This window comes from Microtus pennsylvanicus, chromosome 7 (genome assembly GCF_037038515.1).
Source record: "Microtus pennsylvanicus isolate mMicPen1 chromosome 7, mMicPen1.hap1, whole genome shotgun sequence".
Lineage (NCBI taxonomy): Eukaryota > Metazoa > Chordata > Mammalia > Rodentia > Cricetidae > Microtus > Microtus pennsylvanicus.
In genome coordinates, this window is record NC_134585.1 from 26,872,873 (window position 1) to 26,888,769 (window position 15,897).

General features: G+C 42.8%; 1 protein-coding gene across 5 annotated transcripts in view; it reads left to right on the forward strand.

Moving 5' to 3' along the window:
- St6gal2 (ST6 beta-galactoside alpha-2,6-sialyltransferase 2) overlaps window positions 1-10,275 on the forward strand; it is a 65,578-nt gene extending 55,303 nt beyond the window's left edge. For 4 of the 5 annotated variants that reach the window (XM_075980256.1, XM_075980257.1, XM_075980258.1 and 1 more), the window contains exon 6: window positions 5,635-10,275. In XM_075980256.1, coding sequence (XP_075836371.1) covers window positions 5,635-5,906 — 272 coding nt within the window. In that variant the 3' untranslated portion in view covers window positions 5,907-10,275. The remainder of the gene's footprint in view (window positions 1-5,634) is intronic. The other variant, XM_075980260.1, reaches the window with a different exon arrangement.
- Window positions 10,276-15,897: the final 5,622 nt, after the last annotated feature.

Sequence of the window (15,897 nt, forward strand, 5' to 3'; positions counted from 1 at the left end):
ACGTGTATGTATGCATGCCCAGGAGGCCAGGAGGCTCCCCTGACTCCCACTGTGTATCATAAATGGGTGTACACCCGTGGGGCTTTTTAGATAACACCCCATTCATTCAGAACTTGATATATTATGAACAAAGGGTCAACTTTGCCTTTGGTTCTGCTTTTAAAGCAAATAATTATTCATCTGCTTATCATGCTGAGTCATCTAACATGGCACTTTATTAAGACCAATGGAAATGCTTTCTAATTGCTTTGATAATTTCATTGCCATGTCCAATATTTAAAAAAAAATACAGTTTGGAAATGGATGCCTCTTGAGTCATAACTTCCGAGAACATACTGAGAATTGTTTATTCAAATGAATTCCTTCTAAGGTGTTTTCTGGGAAAAAAAACTTGCCTGTATAAAAAGATATGAGTTGAACTTTGTTTAAAGATTTTAAGTAGCTGATTACATTCCCATTTGATTATCTTGGGAAATATATCAAAAACACTTCGGTACTTATCTGGCTTTCAGAAGTCCAGCTCCAAGTTGAAAACAGTAAGACTTCTGTTAGTTACAAAAGCAATTAAAACTTGGTAGTTGATAAACAGGACTATTTAACAGTACATTCTTTAAGTAATTTTTCAAAGTTAGTAGCTACAGAATTGTATGGCAGCTAAACTAGGGAACCTGGGTTTTGGTTTTGATTTTGGTTTGCTTTTTCTTTTGAATTTTGTTTTATTTTGGTTGCTTGTTTGTTTGTTTTACAACACAGGGTTTCTTTGTGATTTTCATGGTACCTACCTTTATAAAGTTGGGTATTAATTGAGGTGATATCCAACTGCACTCAAGGAATCTGTCCTTCTGTTGTGCTCTTCTTCTCTACAATCCCTATTCCTACATGCCCTGTCCCTACACACATGGAGAGCTGTCAGCATCTTCTGTCATCAATGTCTCATTAGGTCCTTTTGCAAACTATAAAGAACTAAAAACTAAAAAGAAGGTTTCTGTTTATTCCTGTGTACTAGTAACTTCGGGATATGGTATATAAATTTAAATTTGTTCTAATGATTTCTATATTTATTTTATGGCAGAGTCTAGATATAAATTTATGTATTAACAATAGCCTTGAAAAAAGACAAAAGTATGTATGTGAAAAATAATTATTGTGGTGACTTCTAAAAGATTAAATTATTAAGGAATAATCTTTTTAGACCATCAGGTCTCCCAGCCTACCTTTTATGTGTACCTGGTAAAAGATTAGTTATTTCTTTCTCTTTGAAGGTACTTCCACACCAGTTATGATATCCATACTTCAGCTGGCTGCCACATGCATACTGTGAGCAAATAATTACTTGAATTATTTGAATTGAGTAGCATTCTGGCTACTAGGTTCATGTCCCAGGAAGCCACAAGTTCACGTGAGAATGCAGAATGAAATGGGAAAGATTTGTCGCTAAGTCTCTGTCTAGAGGCAGAATTTGGAAGGCATTGTGCAGGTAACTCAGGACAAATATCTGCACTGGCATAGCCTCCACCAACCATGAGTTTAGGCAGTTTTGAAAACACTGACCAGTTTTTCTGTTTCAGTGAGTCTTGACATTGTTTTAATATATAAAAAATTATAGACGAAAATACTAAAACTGTACAACCTATACTATATTGAAAGCATAACTTTTTGCTTAGGCTTAGGGAAAAATATATATTCCATATTTAACAGAGATAGGAATTTAGATGTAGCATCTAACTATCAACAAAAGTAAAGTTTTTTCCAAAATACTCTAACAAAAGTAGTCTGTTTGATCTCTTCTTTCTGATTAAAATAACAGCAGGAGCATCCACAGAAAGTGCCTATAGTCTCCCTGCGTGGGTGGGCTATCTGTTCAGTTCTAGTCTGGCTGCCAGCACGCAGGTTGTAGCCTTTTTACTGAGAGGTCAGAGAACCTTCACGGCCATTCTTCAAACAGTTGTGTCTTAGACCAGCTTGAGCCTTAAGGCATGACCAGTAGACCACTGTCCAGGGAGCATCCGTCACTCACTCCAGCTTGACTAGTGCTCAGGTCTGACATAGGCTCAGCATCATTTCTTTAATAGTCCATCCTTGTTGTATTTTACAAAAGCTCTGGTCCATGGCTAGCCAGAATGTTTTCTTTTAAATGGGCATTTACTACAGTTAGCCTAGGAACGCCTGTTAAAGACTCAAAGTTTGCCCACACACAAACCAATGAAATCCCTGTTTCTGGGCATGGGAATGAGTTCCAATAACAGCCATCTGATTAGTTGCTTGAATAGTTCTTTTTTGTTGTTGTTTTTGTCAAGTTTGAGAGCTGCTATTTTCCTAGGAAGCCCAGGGCCAGCTGTGTGATCAGTATGTTCTTCTTAGTATAGCATCACCTTTGGAAAGCTCTCTGGTTCAAGGACAAAAGATGTGGAGATGAAGAAATGGCTCGTGGTTAAGAATGTGAACTGCTCCTCCAGAGGGCCCAGCTTTGATTCCCAGCACTCACATCAGGAGACTTCTAACCACCTGTAACTCCAGCTTCAAGGAATCCAGTACCTCTAACCTCTTCAAACACCTGCCCTTAAGTGCAAAAATCTAGAGAGAGAGAGAGAGAGAGAGAGAGAGAGAGAGAGAGAGAGAGAGAGAGATTTAAAATAAGAAAAGAACCAAAGATATAAATGTCACAGTTCAGATATAGAGAACAGGTAACTGCCCTTATGGATTCAGTTGCGTTACTGATGCATAGAAACAGGTTTTAAAAAATGACCTACAGTACACATGGGAGACAGTTGAAGGGGAGGGGAGAGGAAGGCGGGAGGAGCAGAGAAAAATCAAATCAGTAAAGAAAGAAACAGTCTAGACGTGAAGCCATTGAAGAGACTCTTAAAACTTGTGATCGGGAAGCTGGAGTGAAGCTCTTCACAGCTGATGGCTTCTGGCTGGGCTGTGGGTAGGGAAGGACTCTGTTTTCTTTAAAGGGCTGGCCACCAACAGTTTGACCATGCTCCAGTGAGTATAAGGGCAACACAAACTAGACTTGGTATTTTTCTCCTTGTCCTTTTATTTTGGAGTGAGTCATAAGCATCTGGGAGGACTGGGAAGTGAATGTGATTGGGGTGCATTATGTGAAATTTCCAATTAATAAATAAGGCACTCATTAAAAAAAATAAACTATAGTATAGTGACTAGCCTTTGTATAAATGAAACTTTTAAAGACACAAGAATGTCCCTTGGTATCTGTGGGAGAGTTTATAGGAAACTATGGGCACCAAAGCACAGGAATTCAAGTCTTGGATATAAAATAGTATATTATTTCCATGAAATCTGTACTTCTCCCCATGTATTTTAATCACCTCTAGATTTCTTATAACTCCTAATGTAATGGAAATGATATGTAAATGGCCCCTATTCTGTATTCTCTAGGCAATAATAACAAGAAAACAGCTCTGTATATGTTCAACACAGACTTGGTTCTTTCTGAATATTTCCAGTTGAATCCATATATATGGAACCCAGGAATAGGAAGCCTCAAAGGCTGTCAATCACTGATGAGAAGACACAGGAGCACAGCATGCATAAGCTTGGGTGGTTGAAAGTAACTGATGGAAAGGTAAAAATCACAGCTAGACCAAAGAACGCACGTCACTCCAGCTCCATAGACTGTGGAGCTAGGAAGAGTCCACCTGCTGATATCAGACAAACCACAGAGATGCCAACTTGACAAGGATCAAAGATTCAATCCTCTTTATGTGGATGGCTTTCTCGGCCACCAAACCAGTGTCTGCAGTGGTTCCTACTGCACCACTGGGTCATAGCACCTGACAGAAACAAGGGAGGAAGAACTTATTGTGTCTCACAGTTTCAGTGGGGATTTTACATTTCATAATGGGAAAGGCATCATGGGCAAGACAGTTTAGATTTAAAGAAGACAACCCCTTATTGGTGATTTTACCCAAGGAGAGTAAATGCTCACAGAACCGTTACTGCCACACAGACGGAGAGACTAATGTGGCATGTATTGAATGCCCTGATGGATAGGTACACAGCAGTCATGTAGCAGGTGCCAACTCCTCATTCTCTGTTGGCCTTACCAACATCAGTTCGTTGAGGATGGTCCAGGGCATGGATGGCATCTGGCTAGTGTGTGCACTATGGTGGAAAAGAGAGCTCTGATAGACCGGGGAAGGAAAGGAGAGAACTAACCAGTGGTGCAGAGTTTTGACATCATTCTGGAGAAAAACTTCTCTTCATAGAGTCTCTGGGTCAGGTATCACAGTACCCGCCACGGTCTAGGGTTCTCAGCACAGAGAGGCAGGGTAGTCTCTCGAACAACCCTTTGTTCTCCTCTATGCCTTGCCTTCCAGGAAACCATTTCAGCTTCAACTTCTAGATCCTGCTTGGCCAAAAGGGGTTCCTTCACTTCTCTCCCCAGCAGAGCTCATGCAGAATTTTGTTCATTTGGGATTAGTTTTGTTTTCTGGTACTGGGGACAAACTCAGGCTTTTCCCATGCTAGACAAACATGCCGTATTTCTAGCCCTGGTTTTAGACTTTTGTGGTCCCAACATGGTTTAATTTCTTGGAAAATATGACAGTCCTCTGCAGGACAAGTTAGAGGTAACAGAAACAGCATGACTTTATATTTTGTTCACAATAAGTAAGGACATCACTTTCAGATAATGGATTAAGTACACTTATTTTTTTTTAAAAGTTAACCAGACTTAGATTCACACACCTTTAGTGCCAGAATTTCAGCAGTCCATGGAGGAGGATCTCCAGGTCAGGGCCCACCTGGGCCACATAGTGAGGCCTTGCCTCAAAAATAGCTTTATGATGGTGGAGCAGAGGGAGGGAAAAGAAAAGGAGAGCTAGCCTGAGTGAAGAGCAACATCATTTAATGATGAGATTTTGTAGTTGTTTACTGGAAACACTTAGAATCGAAGACAGGTTAATAGTGATAGCCTTCATGAGGATCGTAATTTTTTGTCATTGTGGCAACCCAGCCTGTATTCTAACACACTGTACACTGAGAGTACAAGATTGTGTCTAAATCCTGGACTCAAGCAATCCTCCTGTCCCAGAGTAGCCCAGGCTACAAGGGTACCCCATGACATGTGACTGGGAAATATAATTTTGTTAACAATTTGACATTCTTAAATTTAATTTCTTAAAATCTACATCTTAACTCCATTGTATAGAGCTGTTACGCTGTAGGATTCCACTTTAGAAAGGTCAGAAGGAGAAGGATGGTTTCTATTTAATGTATAATAAACTTTCATAATCAGATTTTTATAGCGTTTGCTTCTTCAGAACATAACAGTCCATTGGGGATATGCTTGTTGCCCGTAGCACAAGAGAGTTATAGATCACACACTGGAGCAAGGTCCCCTTATGTTCAGTTTTTTCTCTGCATGTCAGTTTTAGGTCTGCAGTAATAACTGAATAAGCGAATGGATACGTGCAGGATTGTATCTATATACTCGTCCCCCGTGAACCGCCCTTCACAACGGAAGCTGGAACACTGCGAACGTAAAGCATATGTCTCTCCCCGCAGTCCTCCCCGGAAGCCGCCACAACTCCATGCCCCCTCCCCAGGAAAAGTCCCCCCTTTCTTGGAGTCGCCCACTCACGGTGTTTCCCTCTCCTTCCTCATCAGGCATCCTCATCATGATGTCCATGTGCAGGGAGGTGCACGTGTACGAATACATCCCATCCGTCCGGCAGACGGAGCTCTGCCACTACCATGAGCTGTACTACGACGCAGCCTGCACCTTGGGGGCGTACCACCCGCTGCTCTACGAGAAGCTCCTGGTGCAACGCCTGAACGTGGGCACCCAAGCGGATTTGCACCGCAAGGGCAAGGTGGTACTGCCAGGCTTCCGGGCCCTGCGGTGCCCAGACACCAGCCCCAACAATACATACTCTTAAAATAGAACTCTTGGGAACTGATGTGCAATAAGGTACTACTGCTGTCCTCAGAGTCACAGAATACTTGAAGATAGATTTAGGCAATGTGCTGTCTTTAACTTAGTGGCCATGAGAATGCTTTCTGGTCAAAGCCATTGGGTAACTATTACTGCTAGGAATACAGAAATGGGCCTTTAAAATTATCCAAGAAAGAAGCAAACACAGGATACACAGAAAGAAATCAGATGCGTACCCATGGGCACGATACCTCTAAACATGTTAACCTCTACAGCAGGGACACTCTATCACAGGTGGTTCCAGCCACAAGTTAGGGAGATACTACTGATAATACCGGTTCCATCAAGAAATAGCCAAGTCGAGGTCCCGTCAGCCACTTGTCCATGAATTCCTCGCAAAGCAGCCTGGATTCTATGACGGCTGTCTGAATTCACACCCAGGCCTGTTTAAAATCCTTCCGTGCATCTTGTCAGCCACACGGTTTTCAACTACAGCCTTGAAGCTCTGCTTCCCAGTGCTCTCTGGATGTTATGGCTGAGAACCTGGCCACACTTAGTAAAGTACCACTCATTCATCCCAAGAAGCCAAGCCAAACCCCGGCTGCTAGGAAAAAGCAGTGTCTTTGTCCCCCTCCACCTGCAGCATCCCTTCCCTGGTCAGCAACAGCAGTCCAGGTGGTGCCTGCAGGGTTGTGACTGGCCAGGTGTCCGTCCCCTGGCTATTGCACTTTACGCACCTGGCCTGCCGAGGCACTCTGTAGCTGTCACATAGCCAGTGACACACAGGGTCACTACAGGTCAGCCAGGAGACACCCTTGTTCCTGCAGACTGTAAAGAGTGGGTTTGGAGCCCGTATTCTGAACCGCAGAGGTACACTCCCGTCGTTTCTGTGTGCAATTACCGCAGGCTTTCTCAGCTGTTCAAAACTTGCGCCTTGCGCCTACGCACTCTGAATGTCCCCCAGTTCTACTGACAAACGGCTAGGAGTCCATCCTTGTTTTCCTGGGGATGTTTTATGTTAACGATGTGATAGAGCCTCAGAATGGCTTTTAACAAGGTGACTGTGTATCTGGCAGAGGGACAGGCAGGAGAAAGTATTCTTCCCAGTGCGTAACTGTACTGCGATTTTTAACCTAAGCTTCTATCACTAATACATCCTTTTGTGTGGGTTTTTTGTTTGTTTGTTTGTTTTTCAATGAAGGTAGCGAGACAGAAGAATTTTAGAGTTCTGTAATTAAACAGGCTGTTGTTTCAATATCAAATCAAAGCAACTCTCAGTGGTATAGTTAAGACTTTTTGGCAATGACAGTAGTTTAATTAAATGCAAACCCCTTGCAAAATGTGTGGCTATCAAAGTTTTGTAGAGAAAGAAAAAAATTGTTTCCCAATGAGTTTGTTGTGGAATGCTCTAAGGACTGCTTCCTAAGGAAGCACTAGTTTTCTGAGCCCACTAGCTTCTGTTTGGTTATTCTCCCCAGCAGAACAGAAGCAGGCTACAGACATCCCTAGTGGCTTGCTCCGGCGGTTAATTGAGTAGAGTCGGGGTTTCAGTTATGACTGCATCTGCTGAGAGCCCATTCTGAGTTCCACAACGGAGCATCATCTTCTCATCCTGGTTCAGCCGTGCAGTCTCACGGAAGCTTGGCCCTGTCCCCATACTGACCTGACTAATCCTGACTGTAACTCTGTAGGAGGAAGGGCCGGTGTGGGATGCGTATTTACTTCTGGAGGCCTTGGATATTTCTGGCTCTTCCAGGCTTTGCCATTATAAATGCTCACAATCGTTGAATTTCCTTGTGTAGTCCTGAAGGGGATTCACTTACAGGCATACTTATTATCCCAGACAATCCCCATTGGTGGCGTGAGAATTTGGTTAGAGAATAACTTATTGAGGTCAGTGTAAATATTCAAGTTCAAAAGCCCCACAAAACACTTCGAAGGTTGTTAAACAGCATTCTGTTGTCTCGCACGTACTTTTAAAAGGCGGCTCTCAGTTTTACAGGGGTTACAGGGAGACCGCAGAGCATAAAGGAAATTTAATTAAAGTTTTTGAATTTATTATGGCCCTAAAGACTCTTGGGACTCAGAGTCTGTTAAACATTCAGAAAATGTGGTGCCCATATTAGCATACTGTTGGCTAGGCACTCCTGTACTTAAACGTTTAAGTAGCTTAGCCTCCTGCAAATATCACACAGTGATGGCGAATGCGACGGCCGCTTCTTGTATTAGCTAAGTGGGTCCTAAGTGGCAGTGTTTTGCCAGACATTGATGAACTCCTTCCACAGCACATTTACTAACCTGCAGTGAACCCCACAGCAGCTGTGGAACAGCCACACTCACCGGCCTTTCACCTCATCTCTGGCCCTGGCTCTTCCAAAAATGGCCCACCTCTTCCATGAAGGGACCCTGGTTAGAACCCCATGGTGCCACCAGAAGCCACCAGGTGCTGCTTTCTCCACCCTCAAGTCTGAGAGATTTCACATTCCTTTATGTTGCAAGAAATACCAACACTTTGTTTCTTATTGTCGTTGTCGTCCCCGTTGAAAAGACACGAGTGATGTCCAGGAAAAACAGTTCAGTCACTTCCAGATTCTCTCTAATTTGTGTCTCACTGCTCACAAGAGGCAAGAGATAATGTATAATGAGGATGCTGAACCACAGACAACTCCACGAAATATCAGGACTGGGCCCATGTCACTGACCATGCTCACCACATCCTTAACCTAGTTCTTTGTATGCAGGACTCTGAAAGGAGAAGTGATGATCAAATAAGAAGTTGCATGCAGACATCTAAGGTGTGCTTCAATAGGCAAGTTAGGAGCGTGAGACTATCTGCATTGCTGTGTCTTTTCCTACCTGATCTCTGAGCTCACGCTGCTTTGCTTCAGGAATGGGACTTTGCTTGTGTCTTGACCTCATGGTCTCTCAGCCAGTCAACCTGGACTCTCTGGTCGTCCTCTGTCATTGGAACCATAACATCTGAGCAAAAGCAGTGCTACGGTGTCGTTACTGTTTTCAGAACTAAATGTCAAAAGGCCTGGCTTACTCTGTCATGTCATATTTATGAGCTAGTTCATGTGCTAGAGCAGAGCCAGACCATGTTGCCAGCTGACCATACTCATATTTTCTGAATTAAGGGGGCACACCTTGGGTGTCTCAAGTGGCATCGTCTCCCATAAGTTATGCTATGATAAAAAATTGTGTGTACCAGTGACTTAATTAAATTGTGTCCGATTTTCTTAGGACACATGGTATATACACTAGTCTCCCGACATAGCCCATCTCATTGTCTGTTTCAGTTTCTGGTTTTCTGATAGTTCGAATGCTACTCCCTGGCTCTGTGTAGACATGACTGACTGGCTTAGGTAAAATATGCCTGCATTTCAACATGCTTTTTCTATCTGGACATTTGCATTGTGAGATCATTCTACATTTTTGTCACTCGGGCTTTGTTTAGACACTCAGTGAGTGAGCATGTCTCTAGCGGCTCAAGAAAATAAAATGCGACTTCTGGTTCTTGTTTTGTTAGATGAATGAAGCCTTCAATAGCAAAAGAAACTCAAAATGTTCTCTCCAGGATTAGGGTAGTGATGTGTGCAGAGTAAAGGCTGCTGATAGAGTTCTTAACCTAAGAGTGTGCATGTAGATAGTTATATAACTGTATATATACTTATCTACATACATGGTAGGTTTTTGTATTGTCTTTTTCATTCACCTTTATGATAAGAACTTTACAATAAATTTTATTTTAATTTTTAAAACACTAATTTTTAAGAGAAGGAAGCAAATATTTTATGTCCTTCTGCTAAAAATAAACCAGTCTTCTGCCCTCACCCCCCCACACACACACACACTGCCGTTCTCCATGTCATGGCCACTTTAACAAACAATGAATAACCATTGAAAGGTACAGTTCATAGAACCATTACCCAAGTGTTGTCTTTAGTCAGAAACCTCATAACTCTGAATTTTTAAAGACTCTGTTGACTGCCCATGGCTTTTTACAAGATTAAGGGAAGAAACAGAAACATTTGTTGATTCTCTGGAAAACAGATTTCAACAAAGCAAGCGCAACAGTAGTGTTTAAACCTAAGTTTACAACACCTGCCCTGTTTTGCTCTAGATAAATCCTTACGGAATCTTTCTGCTGGAAACCAGTGAACTTTTTTAAAGGCTTTGGGAATTCTTTTGTATGATAATTTTTAAAACAAAACGTGTTCTCTTCAAACTAATTAATGGCTTGAGGTTTTCCAAGAAACGCATTTTAGAAGTGTTTGTACACATTTTAACACTTGGATATTTTCTATTTTGGTTTTGTATATTTTTATGTGTACACAGTGTACAGACTTGTAAATAAAACATGTTTCCATTTATCTTGAAGTGTCTCTGTCTTAATCTGGAAACATTGCACACACAAATGAGTGAGCAGCCATGCAGTCCTTCGGGAGATGTGTAAGGCATTGAGGCCCACTGGGCCTGGAAGGGGAAGAGCAGAACCAGTGAGCACAGACCTCCCAAGTGTGCACAGGGATGCAGCGTGGTCAGAAGCCAGAGGCAGATCACATTCACATCATGTTTTCTACCTGGTAAATTGTCACATGCAGAAAAATGGCAGAGGTAAGAATCGAGTAGAAACACGGGTTTTAGGCTAATATACCTTTTATACCATTAGAAACAAGTGTTTTTGATCTATTTTATTATGCTTCCCACTAAACAGGCTTTAATTTTCAAACTAGCTTTGGTCTTCACAACTACCATGGAAAGGAAAAATCACCTGATTCGGTCCTGAGAAGCCATCCAGGGTCATCCATTCGTAGTTTTCCAGCCAGAACATGAAGGAACCCTCGAGTCACAGCAGTGCTAGCATTTGCTGTGAAGACAGATGTGGGCAGTTGGGGAACGCAGGAAGCCTCGGTCCCTGGGGGCAGCTGTAATGACTTGCAGAAGACCCCTCTTTTTACACCAGTGACCAATTATTTTCCCTCATAAAATGATTGTTTTCCTCCAAGATTATTAGAACTGGCCTTCTTTGCTAGGTGGGAGGTTGCTGCTACATGCCCAGGGGCAGCTGGTGGTTTAGTGACAAGCACATGCATAGGAGATTGGTGGTTAGAAAGAAAATGGCTCCCAAAGAGAGTGGCACTAATAGGAGGTGTGGCCTTGGAGTAAATGTGGTCTTGTTAGAGAAGCATGTCACCGTGGAGGTGGGCTTGGCGGTCTCATATATGCTCAAGTCATGCCCAATGAGATAGTTCACTTCCTGTTGCCTTCAGATCAAGATATTGGACCCTCAGCTCCAGCACAGTGTCTGCCTGCACAACACCATGTCCCACCATAATGATAATGGACTAAACCTCTGAAATTATAAGCCACCCCCTTAAATATTTTCCTTTATAAATGTTGCCATGCTCATGATGTCTCCTCACAGCAATAGAAACCTTAACTAAGACAGAGATCCTGTGCTTTGAGATATCAGTGCTGGTGGAAGAATCTGGAAAGAAAGGAATTGGTTTAGATAGGTCAGAGATGAAGAAGGAAACAGAGATTTCCTAAACTAACCAGTGGATAGTAATTACTCAGTTTACTCACTAGGAACTGCACTTGGACTTAGTATTTGGATTTTTTTTCCAGTCTAGAGCTATGGGATGCAGTCCTCTCTGGCAACCCTGGGCAGAGTTACAGCCACAGTTTTAGTGCCCTCTGATCAACCAGGGGAAGGGCTCACACTTCAGCCCCTGCGGCATACTTTGCTGCTGAGCCGGGCTATACAGGCTAGGAATTCTCAGCATTTATTATAAAGGAAGAGTGAGTGGAAACAACTAGGATCAGGGAACGGGAAGTAAAACGTAAGTGCTGGGCTCTCTGATGTCACTTTCAAACCCAAGTCATTAGCTCAGACACAGAACTAGCGCCTCACTAACCAAGCTGAATGCAATGAAGTGCTGCACCAATAATCCCAGTGCACAGAACTTGATGGGGATGCCCACTTCCCTAGGCTGATTCTCCTGCCCCTCCATTCACTCTCATGCCACTGGCTGAGCTGAGTCCTGAGAATGGAGGTCTTGTAGCCCGTTCAACCTAAATATCATTTTCTGGCTCATTATAGAACATAGCTGCTGATCCCGATCTGATTGTAAATACAGTCTTCCAGGAACTCTGGACCAGAAGGTGTGGGTACAGGTCTCACAAAAACATTTTCCAAGGCAGATTCTGTTACCTCCAGGAAAGGTGAGGTCTAAGAGGTTAAGCCATCTGCCTACCATCACACAGCTGGGAAATGGCTTGGAGGCTTACAAGCCTACAGTCTTCGTCTGATTTCAGAGTGCATGCTGGGAACTATGACGCCAGTCATTTAAAGCAGCCTCCACCCCATCCTCCCCACCTTACTCCCCACCCTTCTAACCCCGCCCCCAAGCTACTGCCCTAATCCTTGACAGTCCCACTGCCCAGCAAACCAAAGGCTCATTTTTGCAGGGACTCTATTAACTCCACACAATGACATTTCAATTCATTGAAAGATCAGATATAGAATTCTATGAACTGTATAGTCACTGTGTAGGGGGCTGTACCTTCTAGATATGTTTAAATACACACTAATGTTCAAACCATGAGAAAACAGCCTGCTGATGCATTTCGGAGACCATATCTCTATCATTAAGCAAGATGTGATAACTTTGCATATTGGGAAGAAGTTGTGTTTTAAAATTTATGGATAATCAGACTTTTCCAGTCCTCTGACTCCCCAGAGCTTTGACATGGATCTGAACTACATGTACCAGACAAGAACACATCTTACTCTCTTATAAGAAGCTGAACTCTCATTTCTATAGCCTAGTAAAAAGTAACTCCATGTGTAGCTGACAGAAGGCCACCTTTAAGTGACACTCCATAGCTCTTTCCCTCTATCCTAACTGAATTCTAACATACTCAGGGAAACACGTCAAGCTACCTTGAAGATTGAGGTTCCAGCTTAGACACTCAGATCAGAAAGGTCAATGTATGGCAGAAATCAACAATACTGGGAAATGCAGTACCTTCTGTCCTCATTGACTTCATTAGAATCCTGAGGGTAGAGGAGAAACATGGTAACACAAGGGATTGAAACAGCAACCCATGTTGAGGCTGCATGTTTAGAAAGAGGCTGGTGAAGACATTAGAACCTGAAATGGAGAAGCTTGGAGCTCCAGAAGAACCAAGAGATAGACAGTCTTCTGATGGAGTTCACAGACATCCTAGCTCAGTACAATGAGAGCCAATGTCAGTTAATAACGTGTATGAGAACCACTACCAAGCAGATCTGCCACTGAAGAAGATCCTGCAAGGATTAGAAATGCTTTTCTTTTACCAACAAATCCATACATACACCCAGAATTTTCATGCAGCCTTGGAGTTAAAAACAACAGCTCTATGCATCCAGAGAGGGGTCACCCAGATTGAGGCCAGTCTCTAGAGAATGGGCCTTAGCCTGGTACCCAGAGCTGACCGATATTTACAGCTGCTTACACTTGAGCCCACACATTGTTCAACCAGGACAGGATAGTCTCTAAGTCTGAATGCATGTGATAACTTGGATGGGAACTGTCAGCAGAGTTTTCCTTGTATAGGGTACCCCTTTGCCTTTGGTGAGCCACTACCTTGTCTTGTCCTTGGTCTGAGCTTTAAGTCCATGTTCTAATGAATAAGGTTCACCTTGGTTTCCTTTGTTTCTCTTGGTCCATACACTTCTATACTGTTTTCTGGACTCAAGAATCAGGCTATGATAAGTAACTTTAAAATATCTCTAAGAAGTAGATCAACCTTATTTTTCTAAAATTTATTTCCTATGTTGGATCTCCCTTACAAGACAAGACAAAAAACTATCAAGTTTTCCAACACATGGTTAAAGTCTACCATATTCCAAGCTTCCTTTAGCAGTGCTTATATGGAATTTGGAACAACATTGAGATTAACATTGTCCCTGCACAAAGGTAGCATTAAAATTACAGTAAGATTTCATTTTCTGTAGCAAAGGATGTTAAGTGAAATAAGCCAGGTCGAGAAACAGATGCCAATTGCTTTTCTTATAGGTAGAAGCTGAAGTACCTAGTACCTTGATCTAGGTAGAGAGTAGAAGAGAAGTGGAAAAGGCTGGGAAGGGACAAGGCATGAGGACCACCCTATAGGTATAGAGAATAATAGTGTGTGTGCTCTGCACTCACTGTAGGGAGGCTAGAGCTCAAAAGTCACTGCAATTGCTTGAAGAATACCAGCACATGAGCAGAATAGATGGGGGTAGAAATGTCAGTGATCTGGTAATGCAAAGGCTCCATCTGCCTGCTACACACACCTTCAGAGGCAGGGAGTGGAAGAGAAAGAACTGCGTGGCATCACACACCAGCTCACAGAAGGCAGAATTCATCCTGAAGAACCACCTTCCTGGACATCTGATTTGGGGACTGCAAACTGGTGGCCTTCTCCTCACAGACGGATTGTGCAGCAAGGGGACACGGCTAATTTTAAATGCCTGGTCACCCAGATGCTTTTCTGTCCTTCAAACCTCAAGAAAAAAAAGAATGATGATTATTTCTGGGAAAGGCCACAGTTTCTCCAGGTTTTCTTCTCAGTTCTCAATATGCAATTCCTGACACAGTACGTCATCAACTGGCTAGAGAGAGTGGCTACCCAGAGAGCAAGGACAAGCAGGTATTTAGTTGAATTCAATTGAATATGGAGTCAGGCAGGCTAAGGAGAAAGATGTTCTTTTTATTTGGGGTGGGGGTTGGATTCCTAGTTGCCCTCATAGAGAGAACTGCTTTAATGCATTTTTGCGATTTCAAATACAGTCCATAGTGTATTCCACTTATGTTCATCCGTCCCCTCTCTCCTTCCTTCCTAAACTTGCCATTGTCCCCTCTTCCTTTTAGGTCCCTTTTCCACGTTTATGGCCTCTGTCTTTTGTCTTGAGATCCTCTGATTCTTACCCAGGACTGTCGGTGTGGCCAGGGATTTGGATGTTTTTGATTTTATTTTGATGGTTAATCAAAGCATACTTGTCATGAGCTACCAACGCTCCATCTCTGCGTACCAATATTAATCATCCATTGAAAAATATAGGGAAATACAATAAGAGAAAACCAGCAGTGTCGGTGTAGCTCACTGGTCAGTTGTTTGCCTGGCATGTGGAGGCTTGGGAATTATATGCCAGCATAACAAAAGGATATAAATGAATTAACAAAAACACCAAAATTACCATATTTGTTAGAAAATTGCATAGAGCTGTTAGCAGACTTGTGGATCCTTGGCGTGGAACCCACCGTCGTAATCAACAGCCTAAAAAGCCAAGAACTGAAACAATAGGACTCCGGTTACTATTAAAATGAATGACATCTGAGTCACAGCTGACCTGGGTGGAGATGGGACATACGGAACAGCCCAGACAGACATTGGTAGATAGCTAGCTAGACCTTATAAACTACTATCTAGCCAGAGGCTTTCTGTCAAGTACATAGGCATAGCATTGCCGTCTCCTACCCGAGTCAGTCCAGGGCCAGGAAGATGGCTCAATGGTAGAAACATCTGTTCCCAAGCCCAATGGTCTGAGTTCAGTCACTGGGATCCCACACAATGTGAGGAGAGAACCGATTCCTGCAACTTGTCCTCTGACCTCCACAGGCGCATGCGGTGTGCACCCTACTCCCCTACACCCCCCCCCCCCCGCGGCACACACATACAGTGTAATTTTAGAGTATTTAAAAGTAATCAGCCAAAATGAGTCCATCTAATGGGCTTATTAAAAGACTTTAAACTGAGGCCAACCAGTGGTGGGGTACACATTTAATCCCAGCACTTGGGAGGCAGAGGCAGGCAGATTTCTGTGAGTTCGAGTCAGCCTGGTCTACAAGAGCTAGTTCCAGGACTGGCTCCAAAGCTACATTTGAAACCCTGCCTCAAAAAGCAAAAACAAAAATAAACAAACAAAAAAGACTTAAAATGAAATCTTTCCAGTAAAACAAATG